Below are 17315 nucleotides of genomic sequence, written 5' to 3'. Positions count from 1 at the left end.
AAAAAAAGTGAAACAGAGAGGACATAGGAAGGAAAAGTGTGGAGACAAAAACTAGAAGAAACCCAAATACTATTTAGATTTGCTGATTGTAGACAGTGTGGGAAGGGGTAGTTAACAAAATGATAGTGAATAAGCATCCATAAACTTGAGTAAATACTCTTTAATGATGTACTTAGGAAAACTTTTTTGAACATAATCCATTTTCTGGGAATATATTTTTCAAAGTAATTCATTCAGATCAATACAGCCCCTTTGGAAAATATGCATCCTTTGAAAAATTAAGTGTTTGGATTAAATTTTTTAAAATAAAGGTTATTTGCATATAGGTGTTGTGATCAAACATAACTTTTACAATATCTTTAAGTATGAAACTACTGTAATACAAATAACTCTTTTTAGGATGACTCTTTAAAAGTTAGCTGCTAGGGGGAAAACAAATCCAGACTGACAAACAAAACAAACAAACAAACAAACAAACAAACAAAACCCTTTGCAGTCAAGTAGCACTTTAAAGACTAGCAAAATAGTTTATTAGGTGAGCTTTCGTGGGACAGACCCACGAAAAAAATTAAATTAAAGTGCTACTTGACTGCTTTTTGTTTTGATAGTGTATAGACTAGCACGGCTTACTCTCTGTTACTAAAACCCTTTGCTTAATTATTTAATTTTCTGCCTTTTCAGCCTTTGAACTAGCCAAGAGATATATTATTAAAATTAGATATTTATTTATATTCATATTCACAATACAATTATGGCTGTTTTAGCCTACATAGGTGTAAATATACCATCTTCCACTGGAAGAATTGATCTTTTTAAGCCCCATAGAAGCCAGTATTTGAAAGCAATTCATAGATCCACTTCAGTACGTGTGGGGAAAGCAACATGCCGGTCCATTCCAATTCACAGAAATCAATGGATTTGTTGCAGGATAAAATAAAAAGAATGTTCCTTTGCTACCTCCCCCACCTCCACCCCCATCAAAAGCATCTATGAATCAAGTGCAGATAATCAGTTCCTGCTGCTTGCCATTATACAATTAAAGATAAAACACAAGGTTTCTCATATTCATGTTACTTTCTCATTGTTAAAGTAACTACCTTTCTTGCGTCTTATCTTTGTTACTCATTAGCCGAGCTGATGTAGCAGGGGAAACAATAATGAAACTGTAAGGATGGCTGTTGTCTGTTGAAGTTTTAGTCCATCAGACCTCATGCCAAGATGAATCCAAGCTCCCATGTTTTCCTTTGTAGAACCTGAAGAACAAAGCCTGAATTTAAATTCCCTTAAATTAAACAGAACCTGGTATGATTTACATGTACTTCATTTCTCCAAAGTACTTCCTTTCAGGCTGCAGCCGAACTGCCACCTATGAAGACTTTCAAGGGACTGTTCACAGTTCTAAAAGAGTTGTGAATGACAGTACTCAGAGAACCTTTAAGAAATGAATGATGAGATTTTATGGCATACAGGAGAGAAAACCTCCAAGTATTCAAATGTAAATCCCAGATATTTGCCAGAATGTTACTCTTTAGCACTGCCATATTTGTGTTTCAAGTGCATCTGTAGTATGTAGATGGAGATAATGTCCCCCCTAGAGACCCAGAAACTGTTTTTTAATATGAAAGAAAAATGTTGGGAGTACTAAAGGCTTTCAGGTTTTTCCTGTGTAAATAAAATTCTCCAGGGAACATGAATGGAAAAATTCCTTCTAAACAGATTACCAAATTTGTTAATTCACTTAATGGTCTTTCCAGGTTAATTGGATTTTGTTAATCAGAATGCTGTCCCCTTTTATTTACCTTGAGTCTAAATTCTTAAGGGTTTAACATTGTAAACATTTAATGAAGAGAGATCTTCTCTTTTGTCCCACACAAACACAGCTAAATTATAATTTAGCAGATCTGTTTAAATAGAAGGGAATTTGGAACAAACAATTTTATGTTACATAAAGATTATGTGTATGTATGTATGTACATAATAGCTATATTTGTGACCTATATTTTACATGCATAGTCTTATATATATATATATATATATAATGTGTCCCCCTCAATTTAGAGAGCTCTGCTAAATTAAAAAACAAAACCTCCGATTGTAGGGGAATCGAGCAATTCTTGAACATCTCCTCTCCCTCCATTAACTTTCTCTGAGAGGGTTAGTATTTCACCCCACTCACCACAGATACTGACTCAAATCTTTAAAAAAAAAAACAACAACAAAATATTAAGAAGAACTAAAATCTATTTATCCACCAATCAAGTGCCCTGTGGTTAAAGATTATGTAGACTCTTCCATAGTATCCTGACAGTGTGCCTCCATACTGGATCAGAGGGCTCATTTCTAGGGAAGGCAAGTCCATGCAATTTATCTTTCTCAAATTTCCCATCATTGCTGACACTGGTGGGTTTCCATTGATGTTAGCAACAGTGAGAAATCCAATGTAAACAGGACCCCTACAACTGTCCATGTGTTAATCACAGAGTCAGCTAGATCTGATTTGAGCAGGATTAGATGACAGAATGGATACATTGCCAGTGGGAAGCATACAATAGGGTCAATGCAGCTATCGGGCTCTGTGGTGTGAAAAATTTACAGCATCGAGTCACAATGAAACTGACCTAACCAGCAGTGTATACATGGTTAGGTCAATGGAAGAATTCTGCTGACTTCTCAGTCACCTCTGCAGCACCCCAGGGGAGGCACATGGAGCCAACCACACGCCCCTCCAATGTCCCTCTGCCTCCCACGTTCACTGTCAGTGCTTCACAGATCAGTGTGGTGACCACCCCAGAGCCACACAGCATGGGAGTTTCTCAGCTCATGCTACTCCTAGGCCATGTGGCTATATGTGTGTGTTGAGGGGGTTGGGAGAGGACTGCCCCACATGCACTGGAAGTGGTGGTCAGGGGCTGGGGGAGAGTGGGACATAGGTGAGGCAGGGGTGGGAGGGGGAGGGGATCTACAGAGAAGGGGTAGAGTGGGGCATGGGAGGAGCAGGGGCATGTGGCCTGTGCCCCCCTCTGCAATTCCTGCAAACTCTGGTGGCGCCCATATTGTAAACATGGCTCGGCACGGCCATGACTGGCGGGTGTAGTGGTGTTGGCAATGGTGGAAAACTTATTGTCAAGGTGCTAATGTAGAGATGCCAGTGTAATCTTTGGCCTCACCTTAACACTGTCCCACACTCATCCCTATTGACCATGGATGTCTAATCAGGCCACTGATAAGTTATTACTTACCAGGGCTGGCACTTTATGTGGTAATAGAGATAAAAAGACTGTATAGCACAGTACCGCTTCCCTGGTAAATCCACTTCTCCTGATGCCTCATCTCAGAGACTAGGCTCACTTTCCTCACCTCATCTAGATCAGACCGCAATTTTAAGTCTGATCCAGGCAAAGTTCTAAGTTTCCTCTTTTACTATACACCTAGAACCCTCATTTCTTTCATTTTATTCCCAGCATCGGTATTTGTCTGAACTCAAGAGATTCCCATTCACTAAATCAGACCTATCTTAAGAGAAACCTAGGGTTGCTCCTTGAACAATTTGGAATAATTCTCACACTCCCTGAGTGTTTAGTCTCCTCATAGCTGACTTACTGAATATATGACACAGGTGAGCTGTGAACAACAAACATATGTGAATTCTGAGAAGTGAAAAATGTATGTGAAAAACATGAATTGTGCTTTAGAAAAGAATAATATGCTTCTTACCACAGCCATATTCCTGGTCTTGAGCAAAACAGTGCAGAATCCCATAAATACATTGGCAGAAAAAACATTCTTCCCAGGTCCACTCTCCATGGCCAATAGTGCCACAGCTACTGCAGGAGAAGAAAGATTATATAAACAGGAGTCCTGTGTGTGATTGAAAACTGAGTTAGTTTCCTCTTTCTCCTTTGCTGGGAGACAATCCCTGTTTGTTGCTTACCTGATCCGTCTATCACGTTCACAGTGTCTGCCAGTAAAGTGTTTTGGACATATGCAAAAACTCCCCAGGAAACAGGTCCCTCCATTCTGACAACAGTCTCTGTTCAGTTTGCTGGCTTGAGTCAGAAGTAGAGAGAGTAGAAAGGAAGAATTAGAAGTTACCTAAGGAACCAGACTGACAAACAGACTTGCCATGCACAGCTAGGTCACCGCTAGAAATCTGTCCAGAAAAGAGTTAACCCCTGAGGGCTTTAAGGTTAGGGTTCTTCACAGAAGACACTTGTTTACTGGGAGGAATCCACTACAGTTGATTGAATGTGTTACTCTTTTCAAAAAAGCAAAGACTAATTTCTTCCTCAGGTAATTAATTAATTAATTATCCTCACATTCACAGAGGCAGTGAAGCCTGCAGGCCTGAGTAACACACATTGGCAGGGGCAGAGCCAGCCCCACAGCAGCGATCTGGAGGAACAGCTCTGGCTACCCCACTATCCTTTCAGGATTTGCTCCACTACCTTCTTTCGTGATGGGGAACATCAGAGCTGAAACAGTTAGAGTGGCATTGCAACTGGCACATGGGGGTTATGGTGAGACTGCTCTGAGATTAAGACTGTGGGGTCATGAGGCCAAAGTTGAGCATCATTGGGATCTTTATGCATCAAATCTCAAGGGTCAGTCTCAATTTTGATCCCACTACTCCCCTGTAAATCACAGAAGGCTGCAGGGGCCAAACCAGAGTGGGCAGTGGAGTGGGTAGCACTGCTCCTCCTTGTCATTACTATGGAGCTAGCTCATAGGGCAGGACAAACACATCTCCTGCCACCTGAAACCTTGCCCTTATTTCAGCAGCATGCATGTCATCCCCTCCCCAGCACCTGCCTCCCCGCTTAGCTCACCGGAGTCCCTCAGGACAACCCCACTAAGGCTCAAGAAGCTGCACTGATTGCTCTTCTGGGGGAGCAGGCTGAGAGGTGTGGCAGGGAGCCCCTGGAGGAAAACAGATGTGAGGGGGGTTTTCTTAGAGCATCCTGAGTTTTTTTTTTTTTTCAACACAAAGGCTGATTCTCCCATATATTGCAATGCAGGGACCTGAATCGCAGAATCACAGGGCTGGAAGGGACCTCAGGAGGTCATCTAGTCCAGCCCCCTGCTTCAAGCAGGATCAACCCCTACTAAGTCATCCCAGCCAAGACCTTGTCCAGCCGGGACTTAAAAACCTCAAGGGATGGAGAATCCACCACCTCTCTAGGCAACGCATTCCAATGCTTCACCACCCGCCTGGTGAAATAGTTTTTCCTAATATCTAACCTACACCTTTCTCTCTTCAACTTCTGACCATTAATCCTTGTTCTGCTATCTGACACCACTGAGAACAGTTTCTCACCCTCCTTTTTAGAGCTCCCCTTCAGGAAGTTGAAGGCTGCTATTAAATCACCTCTAAGTCTTCTCTTCTGTAAACTAAACAAGCCCAAATCCCACAGCCTACCCTCATAGGTCTTGTGCTCCAGCCCCTTAATCATTTTTGTTGCCCTTCGCTGAACCTGCTCCAGCAAATCCACATCCTTTTTATACTGGGGGGTGTAGCCAGACAGAGTCTCCCCCTTACAAGCCAGCTTGCTCGTTGCCCCCCCCCCACTGAGGAGCACACAGGGCACGGAAATGGCTGCTGACAGCACAGTCTTTGATGCCCTCATTGAGGCCCAGATATGCTGGCTTATCGTGACCCTGAGAAGCAGAAAGTACAGCTAGAAGGCTAACAGGCCAGACTGTCAACATGAGAGGGGGGGTGAACCCTCAAGAAATCACCCCAGCTGGCATTGATCAATATGATGCACACACACAATCACTCAGAAGGGGACGTGCCCCGCCCGCACAAAAGAATGTCCTGTACTCCTAAATTGTTTATCTCTTGTCTTACAAGTGCAAACTAAGTAGAAATGCCCTTGTAACAAACTGGAGTCACAAAGACAAACCAGTATGATCTGGCACCATAGATAAGAAAGAGAATACATAACCCAAAAGGGGTATAAAAGATGGGTCCAGCAGAACTCTAATTTTGAGTGCATTCGACCAACTTCCTGCTGGTCGGGTCAGGTGATTGCCTCCCGAGGTCCACAGCTGGGGACGCCCAACCTCGTATTCGTCTTTCCGTCGGAATTGAGTGACCGATCCGGCTTGGCTACGCTGGTATCGAGGAGATGCAGAGAGGGTAAGATACACCCATGCTAGGTCTCTGACTTTTTTTTGTGCACAGCTAAAGAATTAGAGCTCTGTAACTAGTATCAAGATATCATTGTGTTAGATGGTAACAGATATCTTTGTATTGGATTGTAACGTAACTTGTTAACACCTGTACTTTGCTAGCATATAAGAAGTAAACAATAGCCTTTTGTAACCGCACGCTTATAACTGTAGCTTTAATAAACTTGTAACTAGTTAAGATCCAAGCCTAACTATTTTGTTAACCCTTTTGTCACTGCAACACAGCCAGCACAACAAAAGAACTTTAACCGTTTGGTTACTACAGCCTGGCCGTGGGTGAGTGTGCTAGGAGCTGCCTGCTCTAACAGTAAAAAACTGGGTTGCTTAGGACCCAGGGGAGTACCTCACCGCACATTACCTGGCCACCGGCTAACAGGGGGGCCCAAAACTGGACACAATATTCAAGATGTGGCCTCACCAGTGCTGAATAGAGGGGAACAACCACTTCCCTAGATCTGCTCCCAATTCTCCTCCTAATGCACCCGAGCATGCCGTTAGCTTTCTTGGCTACAAGGGCACACTGTTTACTCATATCCAGCCTTTCATCCACCATAACCCCTAGGTCCCTTTCCTTCGCACTGCTGCTGAGCCAGTTGGTCCCCAGCCTGTAACAATGTTTGGGATTCTTCCGCCCCAGGGGCAGGACGCTACACTTCTCCTTATTGAACCGCATCAGATTTCTTTTGGCCCAGTCCTCCAATTTATCCAGGTCCCTCTGGATTCTCTCTCTACCCTCCAACATATCTACCTCTCCCCCTAGTTTGGTGTCATCCGCAAACTTGCTGAGGGTGCAACCCAGTCCCTCATCCAGGTCATTAATAAAGATGTTGAATAACACCGGCCCCAGAACCGAGCCTTGCGGCACTCCACTTGAAACAGGCCGCCATCCAGATATTGAGCCATTCACCACTACCCCTTGGGCCCGATCATCAAGCCAGCTTTCTATCCATCTTATAGTCCAAGGACCCAATCCATATTTCCTTAACTTATGGACAAGAATGTTGTGGGAGACCGTATCAAAAGCCTTGCTGAAGTCAAGGTGTATCACATCCACTGACTTCCTCATGTCCACAGAGCTTGTTACCTCGCCATAGAAGCTGATCAGATTGGTGAGGAAGGACTTGCCCCTGGTGAATCCATGTTGGCTACTTTTGATCACTTTCCCCTCTTCCAAGTGCTGTGGGGGATTCTGTTTTGTTTCCATGTCCTGGATGGGAGTGTTGTTGGAGATGAAACTTTGGCCTGAACACCCAGAGGTGCTGTGCATTGTGCCTGTCATGTGAAAACATTTCTGGGAGTGCCTTTTCACAGAGCCTAGTTTTGCCTATTTTGAAGGCCTCTACTAGCCACATCTGTAGGGACATGAGCAGCAGGTGGAGCCCATTTTGGGGAGGCTATCCACTGGTTCCACCACTTTACTCATGACTCCTTTCCCACTGTGGCTGGAACCACAAGCACCCCTCTTCCCTCAACTCAGAAGCCCTCCTGCCCCCGAGGCATAGGAGTCTGGTCCTGGCTGAAGGCAGGAGCTCCCCCTGGCACACACATACCTGCCCAGAGGAGCTTTTGATCAGCCACACTGGGTCTCCCCTCCCTTCCCTTCTCTTGGGCCGCGTCTACACGTGCACGCTACTTCGAAGTAGCGGCGCCAACTTCGAAATAGCGCCCGTCACGGCTACACGTGTTGGGCGCTATTTCGAAGTTGAAATCGACATTAGGCAGCAAGACGTTGAAGCCGCTAACCCCATGAGGGGATGGGAATAGCGCCCTACTTCGAAGTTGAATGTCGAAGTAGGGCACATGTAGACGATCCGCTTCCCGCAACATCGAAATAGCGGGGTCCACCATGGCGGCCATCAGCTGAGGGGTTGAGAGACGCTCTCTCTCCAGCCCCTGCGGGGCTCTATGGTCACCGTGGGCAGCAGCCCTTAGCCCAGGGCTTCTGGCTGCTGCTGCTGCAGCTGGGGATCCATGCTGCATGCACAGGGTCTGCAACCAGTTGTCGGCTCTGTGGATCTTGTGTTGTTTAGTGCAACTGTGTCTGGGAGGGGCCCTTTAAGGGAGTGGCTTGCTGTTGAGTCCACCCTGTGACCCCATCTGCAGCTGTTCCTGGCACCCTTATTTTGATGTGTGCTACTGTGGCGTGTAGATGTTCCCTCGCAGCGCCTATTTCGATGTGGTGCTGTCCAACGTCGAAGTTGAACGTCGACGTTGCCAGCCCTGGAGGACGTGTAGACGTTATTCATTGAAATAGACTATTTCAATGTCGCTACATCGAAATAAGCTCTTTCAATGTAGCGTGCACGTGTAGATGTAGCCTTGGAGTCCTGGGATATTACTGATGAACACACTGTCTCCCAAGCTACCCTGGACCTGCATGGGGCACCATAAAAATGAAAGCTTCCCCCAAATGCCACAGCCAGGGGGTGTGGAGGCTGTGGCAGCACCAGGGAAAGTGCCTATTGTACCTGCCACTCATATCCAGGGTGATAATCTAGTACCTTTCACAAAGCCTTCACTTGCTTTAAAATGGAGGATGTGTTTGTTCCAATCTCTTGGTGAGACATTTATATATGAACTATCAAGACTATAAAAAGGAAAATCTGTTGATATATATAGAATATGAACTATGCCAAATTACAGAGCTCTTTGATGGAAAAACAGTACAGAAACATAGATCAGATAGGTCTTATAGGTTTGGATTCCAAAAGGACACAGATTTCAATATATATAATTTCTGCTCTGATATACACATTTTAGAAATGTGCCTGAAACATGCTGGGTTAAAACAATGGAGTCTAAGTGCTGTTTCGTTACAGAATAGGTATAGCACAGGCAACAGCTGCTTAATAGGGCCTCACACACTAATAAAAACAAAAAGCAGTCAAGTAGCACTTTAAAGACTAGCAAAATAAGTTACTAGGTGAGCGTTCGTGGGACAGACCCACTTCTTCAGAAGAAGTGGGTCTGTCCCATGAACGCTCACCTAGTAACTTATTTTGCTAGTCTTTAAAGTGCTACTTGACTGCTTTTTGTTTTGATAGTATATAGACTAGCACGGCTCCCGCTTCATTACTATTCACACACTAATGTGTGTTAAGCCTGACCTCTGAAATGTGTTCTTTATATTTGCTTTTCATTAAAGAAGTGGGGAATTTTATGAACCATTACAGGAACACGCTCTCTGAATCACGGCAATAGCTTTCAGCACAGCCCCCTCGATATTCACATAAATGAAAAGAATTTTCATATTTGGGTAGATCAGAGGTGTGTTCCGATGCTTGCATGTGTGGGGTTTTTAAAACCATCTTAATAACAATCAAACCAAAACAAATGTTTCAGGGGAGAAGAGAATTCACAAGATTTAATGGGAGTGGCAATGTCTTTCAAATGCCAGAGAAGCACTTCTTTCCAAATTCTTCTCACAGATATATACACTTCAAGCATGGCCCCATGCAGAGGAGCACATTTATTCTCATGGATCAATTCTGTCTGTAGATTGTGATTTTGCTGACTGACTGTCGTGCATACATTGTAGTTTGTTCCTGGTAATAAGCTACACCATGCGCGGTATTCTTAAATTATTCAGTATTTGTATTAGAGTAATGCCGCAGAGTGCCAGTCATGGACCAGGACCCTGTTGTGTGAGGTCTTGTCCAAATGTGGAACAAATCAATTACAAATTATATCACACAGTGCCAGCTTCTCTGTTTTTAACCTGAGATTTTGCAAGTCAGATCAGACTGCTGATCGACCTGGTGCAGTATCCTCTGTTCAGTGATGAGAATTGCTCATGTTTCAGAGAACAAAGTGTTGTCTGTTTCCGTAGTGTTAGTGTACCTAAGTAGTTTTACAGTCTTGTATGTAGAAAAGATTCCTTGTCAGCTGCTGAAATTTAAGCCCAGAAGTGTGTGAACTGATTCTTTATAACAGTGTGCAGACACTATTATAAATTCTAAGGCATACTGTTATGCAGCTCCTTTTAAAAATTTGGCTGCACTGCACGACTATACTATACTATACCATACTAATGTAACTGATGCTATGTCTACACTATGCTTATGTTGTTAAAACTTCTGTTGTGCAGGGGTTTGCAAAAACCCACCCCCTCCCCATGAATGACATTAGTTTTAATGATGAAAAGCCTGCGTGTGGATGGTATTTTGTCAGCAGGGTACACTCTCCTAGTGATGAAGCTCTCACCTCTTTGAGGGTAGTTTTATTCTGTCATAAGGAGAGCTCGCTGCTTGTGACAGAGCAGCTGCACCGTTTGCCTTAAAGCAGCAAGGCTTTGCTACCACAAGCTGCACAGTCTAAACATAGCTAAATAAGCAATGGAGATCATCAGTCTGCACATCACTGGAGCCTACAGTTCTTCAATTAAGGTTTCGGTAGTTATTGCAAATAAATAGTTCAATCTGGATCATATATACAGTAAAGCTTGACTCCTCTCGTCCTTCTTCCCTGAATGCAAATACAAGAGTTCTAAGCATAGAAAATACATATTTTTGACCATGTACCTATCAGTATTTAAGTGGCAACAAAAACCTAATGGAATAAGTTCCCTTTCTCCCTTCCCGCCACAAGAAATGATTTGAGCCAACTTTCCCTTTGTCTGTTTGTAACCAACAAAAGTGTGAATGAGGTGTATGATACATCTCCTTTAACCTTTTCCATCAATTACAGCATTAGTGTGGAAATGGACTAGTTGCATTTTCTGATTATCCATGAGCTACATTTCCCAAGTGTCACATGCCATGCAACACTTGGGCAAGTTAGAGAATGAGGTCAGATTTATACAGTATTGTAAAGTCCAAATATTTAGAAATGAGAAGTGTCACGCCAAATATATTGTGAGTGGCACAAAAGATAGGATATTAAAAAAAAATTGTCTACTCATTTCTAAGCCACTAAAGTTGGCCACATGATTTATATTTAAATTTTCACAAGTGTTTGTTCATAAAATGTTCCCACTTCCTTGGCACTTGGCTGCCTTTCATGTATTCTGTATAAATGATTGAAAATTTGGACTCAGTTTTTAAATGCTCCCATATATAGCAAAGTCTATAGGCAAAAATATTTATATACATGCCTTAGTTGTGCAAACACCTATTTTAACACATACAGGTGTCTCTTGAGCGCATCTGAATGAATTTACAACATAACCAGAGTGCTATGGAATTTACTATGGAATCCATATCTTCCTTCAGAACTTAGATTGTTTTCATTAAGTACAAATAGTCTTTTATGCAAGTATATATTTCCATGTACAATGACACAGGGAATTCATACATCACTGCATATGTAAACATAGAGTTTTGTGCATCCAACATGTGGGCACAGAAGTGTAGCCCTAAAACTTTCAACATAAAGAAGTCACGTTACTACAAATCTGCCTACCAGAGAAAGCTAGTCCACATTGTAACATGAAAGACCTTGTTGCCTGGTAACACAATGAATAACTTACCATCTGTAAGTCCAATGAAAGGTAAGACTTCAGAGGGGTTTCTCCTTTTCCGCTCAGAATTGAGATTATTTATATAGTTAAAAGTAGCCAAGGAAGCGTTTGAATTTCTCCCATCTGGGTTATCATCACAGTTCGCCCCCTCACAACCTTTAGATATACATAAAACAACATACAAATATTAGGTCAAATTATCAGTGGTGGCAAAGCTATAGGTTTAGCTTTGACAGCTGCTGTGGCTGGTTTACAAAGAAAGTTGCCATGCAAGTTTGAAGCAGTGATGAAAGTATTATTCCATCTTGGGGGCAGGAGATACACCTATCTCATAGAGCTGGAAGGGATCTTGACAGACTCAGTCCGGTCCCCTGCACTCCTAGCAGGACCAAACACCAGCCCTGACACATTTTTTTTTAAATCTATTTGCCCTCGACCCCTAAATGTAGTGGAACTTAAGAAAATGAATGCATCTCCTCTCATGAGGTAGAGGCTCATGCACTAAGTTCCAGAGGACCCAGGTTCAATTCTACCTGTTCATGTTACACCACTAAATGGCCCCATCAAGGATTGGACTCAGAACACTCACTTCAGCAGACTAAAGCTCAAACCACCAAGCTATCCCTCCCAGTCAGTTCAAGCACGTCCTTATAAACCCAGGTTGTGAGTTCAGTCATTGAGGCCCTTTACGGGGTCTGAGGAAAATGGATTAAAAAAACCCAAAATCCTGTCAGGGATGGTGCTTGGTCCTGCCAGATGAGCAGGGGACTGGACTCAATGGCCTCTTGAGGTCCCTTTCAGTTCTATTAGATACATAGAGTGACCATATCTATCTGTTCCAAATACGGGATGGGAAGATATCACCGGGGTGGGAAGGGGCAGCTCCTCCAAGCCCCAGGGAGCCAGGAAGGAGGTGGCTGCTGCCAGTGCTCCCTGAGCCCTGGGGAAGCAGCCAGTGCCCACACTCCCCCTGCTTCCCTGAGGCTCAGGGAAGTGCGGGTGGGGGGATGCCCCAAATACAGGACAGTTTGTCCCTTTTAAAAAATAAATGGGGGGGGGGAGCTTTTTGGCATTCCAAATATGGGACTATCCTGCCCAGTACAGGATGGATGGTCACCCTATAGATATGTATGTACATGTATGGAAGCTGGTCAGTATTTCATACACCTTTGCCTGTTTAAAACAAGAAGCAGTCAAGTAGCACTTTAACGACTAGCAAAATAGTTTATTAGGTGATGAGCTTTCATGGGACAGACCCACTTCTTCAGCCCATAGCCAGACCAGAACAGACTGAATATTTAAGGCACAGAGAACCAAAAACAGTAATAAAGGAGGACAAATCAGAAAAAAATGATCAAGGTGAGCAAATCAGAGAGTGGAGGGGTGAGGGGGGAGGACAAGAATTGGATTAAGCCAAGTATGCAGATGAGCCCCTATAGTGACTCAGAAAATTCCCATCCCGGTTCAAACCAAGTGTTAATGTTCCGAACTGGGATGGGAATTTTCTGACTCACTATAGGGGCTTGTTTGCATACTTGGCTTAATCTAATTCTTGACCTTCCTCCTCCCCACCCCCCTGCTCTCTGATTTGCTCACCTCAATCATTTTCTTCTGATTTGTCCTCCGTGATTACTGTTTTTCGTTCTCTGTGCCTTAAATATTGAGTCTGTTCTGGTCTGGCTATGGTCTGAAGAAGTGGGTCTGTCCCACGAAAGCTCACCTAATAAATTATTTTGCTAGTCTTTAAAGTGCTACTTGACTGCTTTTTGTTTTGATAGTATATAGACTAGCCTGGCTCCCTCTCTGTTATTTTGCCTGTTTTGTTTGTCTACTTTACGGCCCAATCCCATTCTCATTGTCTGCTTCCAGGGAGAGGTGGGACAAAGAAAAGACTCTGTGGAACATTTTGAAATATCTTGCTGAACCTTAGTATGTATTACAATAGTTCCAAGTGGCTTCTAATGAGGGATCCAGGCCAACTCTGCTAGTCACTGCAAACACACTATTAAAAGCCCCGCCCCCCCCGGAAAAAAAACTACATTGATATCCTGAGACAGAGGCAGATGCTGTCCTCAGTCATATTTAGACTGGAATTGGCCATTGGTTCAGTGAACAGTGTTAAAAGAAGCCTCCAAACATAGGATCATAGAATTCCAGGGCTGGAAGGGACCTCAGGAGGTCATATAGTTCAGCCCCAGCCCAAAGCAGGATCAACCCCAACTAAATCTTTCAGCCATGACTATGTCAAGCTGGGATACAAAAACCTCTAGTGAAATAGTTATTCCTAATATCCAGCCTACACCTCTCTCTCTTCAACTTCAGACCATTGCTCCTTGTTCTGCCATCTGCCATCACTGAGAACAGTCTCTCTCCTTCCCCTTTAGAGCTGCCATTCAGGAAGTTGAAGGCTGCTATCAAATCAATCCTCAGCCTTCTCTTCTGCAAACTAAATAAGACCAAATCTCTCAGCCTCTCTTCATAAAAACGAAAAAGCAGTCATGTAGCACTTTAAAGACTAACAGAATTCTGTTAGGCTTTAAAGCGCTACTGGACTGCTTTTTTGTTTTGCTAGAATACAGACCAGCACGGCTATCTCTCTGTCTTTCTTCACAGGTAATGTGCCTCAGATCCTTAATCATTTTTATTGCCCTCCGCTGAACCCTCTCCATAGTGTCCACATCCCATACAGTCTTGAAAACAAATCTGGCACATGCATCATGTTACTCAGATGAGTAGAAACATTTAGGATTATTCACATACGTAAGTGTTTGCAGTGTGAGGGTGAAAGTAGTAGTTGGTTTGTATTCCCAGTATTTATGAGTTAAAATTATTCAACGTGCATAGACAAAAATATAAAATACTTTTTTTTTTTGTCCAAGAAAATGAGCAAAAGCAAAGTTGGGGGAGGAGGGAGAAGGAGTTCTCTTACCATTTCCAAACTGGATTACTTGTAAAGATAGGGCCAAGCTTAAGAGAAATCTAAAACACAAAACGATTCATATGAGAGAATGGTGATCTCACTAAAACGAACCTAAATTACACCAGCAAAGAAGCAGTAAACCTAAAATTGTTTATGCTTTACACAGTCCTGGAGCAATACAAGGTATGAGGAAGGGAAATCAACATATATGTATTACACAGATGAGTGCTAAGGAGAAAGATAGCTATAGAAAAAAATAAAATGCAATTTAGAAGGATCTTAAACATAAGATTTTATAAAAAGTCAATGTGCTTCACTAGAATGACTGAGCACTGGACTTTTCCAGACTGACCCTAGGTATATAAAGTAGCATTAGCTTACCTAACAAGCAGCATTTTCCCTTAAGTCAATTTGTATTTCTCTCCTTTCCTTGCACCTGAAATCCTTCTGCTGTCGTTTTCACACCACAGTCCACACAACAAAGAACTCACTCTGAGCTTTAGCAGGGTCAGTGCTACCTGCTGCAGGGCACTTACAATTAACACCTTCCTACTCTCTCCTCCCACCTCCTCACTTGACCTCTTCCCATTAATCCAGCGATTTTAAGAGGCCCGGCCCCATTATGGGGTGGCCTTGGGGCACCCACAGTTAAAGTTGAACTGAGATTCAGTTAAAAGTTAATTTCCAAAGTGCTGTGAAATTCACATGCACACTTGTCTTGAAAGTTTCTGTGCATCACTGGGATGCAGAATGTTAGGAGTAATGGTGCAAAGTTGGGTGCAAAATATAAAGCTCAGAAAAATTGAATCGAGTCAGAAACTAGCAAAAGGACTGTATTTGGAGTTTTTGTATGGCCTTTTGTGTGTGTGTGTGTAATGTTTGGGGCCAATGACATATTTTAATGGACCACTATTATTTAACTGTGCAGTCCCGCTCCAGAAAAGTTAGATCACTGAAGAAAAATGACAGGACATATATCAACTATTGGGAGTGGACAAGGAACCTGGGGATCAGTCCATGCCAAGGCTCTGTCCACACTGCACCTTGAAGCTCTAACCCAGAGCTGTGGTTTATCTGGGCACAAGAATCCCATCTCTGCAGCCATAACAGAGCTTCTGTGCTGGGAAGAAAAAGTGGGGTGTTGTGACCAGTGCTTCCTCTAATTTTCTCCATCCATGGGCAGAATAAATTTTGTTAGGTGCACGGAGGCATGCACAGATGTGCACCACCAGAAAATGAGCAAAAGCAATATGCTGCCAGCTGTGAGTGCTTTGCTAATCAGCTGGCTTTCCTGAATCTCACCAGTGCTCAGTTTACAGGGAACACTGGTTCTGATGGCTGCTGAGTCCATGAAGAGAGGGAAGATGGAAGAGAATGCATCTTACAGCCTGCTTTGCATGCATACAGCCCTTGTTTAGAAACAGCTGTGAAAGTGGGGAAGAACAGACTAAAACAGAGCTAATGATTAAAATGTACATCAGGGTGCCCATTAACTTTTTCCATCCATGTGCAGAATGAATTTTGTTAGGTGCACAGAGGCAGGTGTGGAAGCGCACCACCTGTAGAAACACAGGTGCTGGCTGTGGCAGCTCTGCTAATCAGCTGGGGGGGGGCACCTGAATCTAGCTGTCCTAGAGAAAGTCAGGTGCTGCCCAGCTGATTAAAGAGCGCCCACACCCAGCAGTGTGTTTCTATCAATTGTGCACATCTGCACATGCATGGGTGAACCAACAAAATTTATTCTACCCATGGCTAGAAAAGATTGGAGGGAACCTTGCTGCCATGCTAAGCAGCAGCCAGGTAGGTGAAAGGCTCTGGCAGACAGTGTGTCCCCCCTCCACAGGTGCTTTTGTTTTGCCAGAACTCCACAAAATGTGGTGGAGAGGGAGCTGCACAGCTCTGTGGGAAGGTAAGCTGGGAGTGGGTGGGAAGTTGGGGCTGGGGGGTGTTAACCCATGGGAAGGTGGTTTGGGCCCTGCTGGGGTATGGTTGAGCCACTTGAGGACAGCTTGGGCCCTACTGGGATGTGGTTAAGCCACTGGGGGCGGGAGACTCGGGGCCCACCCAGGGAGTGGTTAAGCTGCCCCGGGTGGGTGGCTTGTGCCCCAGGGGGTGTCAGCTTGCGGCTCGTATGGGGGGTAAGCCAGTGGGTTGGGCTTTGGGCGGGGGTTGGGGAACAGTTTGGGGTTTGAGTTCCACCACCATTTTTCTTCTAGAGGAAAAGCACTGGCAACAACAGAGGCTAGAAGAGGGGAGTCCAACATGTGGCCTGTAGGCCAGAATCTGGCACATGGAGCTGGCAACGGTGTCATTATAAAAACGCAGCCACACAGCTCTTGTCGCTCTGGGGCTGAGTGCAGCGCTGCTGGGCGTAGCTGGGCGCGGTGCAGCTCTGGGGCTGGGTGCAGCGCTGCTGGGCGTGGCTGGGCGCGGTGCAGCTCTGGGGCTGGGTGTAGTACTGCTGGGCGTGGCTGGGAGTGGTGCAGCTCTGGGGCTGGGTGCAGTGCTGCTGGGCGTGGCTGGGCGTGGTGCAGCTCTGGGGCTGGGTGCAGCGCTGCTGGACGTGGCTGGGCGCGATGCAGCTCTGGGGTTGGGTGCAGTGCTGCTGGACGTGGCTGGGTGCGGTGCAGCTCTGGGGCTGGGTGCAGTGCTGCTGGGCGTGGCTGGGCGCAGTGCAGCTCTGGGGTTGGGTGCAGTGCTGCTGGACGTGGCTGGGTGCGGTGCAGCTCTGGGGCTGGGTGTAGT

The 17315-nt window shown here is 44.5% G+C and overlaps 1 protein-coding gene across 1 annotated transcript; it reads right to left on the bottom strand.

Annotated features, from left to right (window-relative positions):
- Positions 1 to 1125: 1125 nt before the first annotated feature.
- On the bottom strand, positions 1126 to 14637 carry LOC142013508 (cryptic protein-like; the record flags this gene model as incomplete). Its single annotated transcript, XM_074994981.1, has 5 exons — positions 1126 to 1253; positions 3715 to 3824; positions 3932 to 4046; positions 11660 to 11806; positions 14580 to 14637. Coding segments are annotated over 5 exons (558 nt in total), but the record flags the coding sequence as incomplete, so codon positions are not given.
- Between the last annotated feature and the right edge of the window lie 2678 nt (positions 14638 to 17315).

Source organism: Carettochelys insculpta, chromosome 5 (genome assembly GCF_033958435.1).
Source record: "Carettochelys insculpta isolate YL-2023 chromosome 5, ASM3395843v1, whole genome shotgun sequence".
NCBI lineage: Eukaryota > Metazoa > Chordata > Testudines > Carettochelyidae > Carettochelys > Carettochelys insculpta.
Note: the sequence above shows the minus strand (reverse complement) of the source record. Positions and strands in the feature narration are given on the sequence as shown.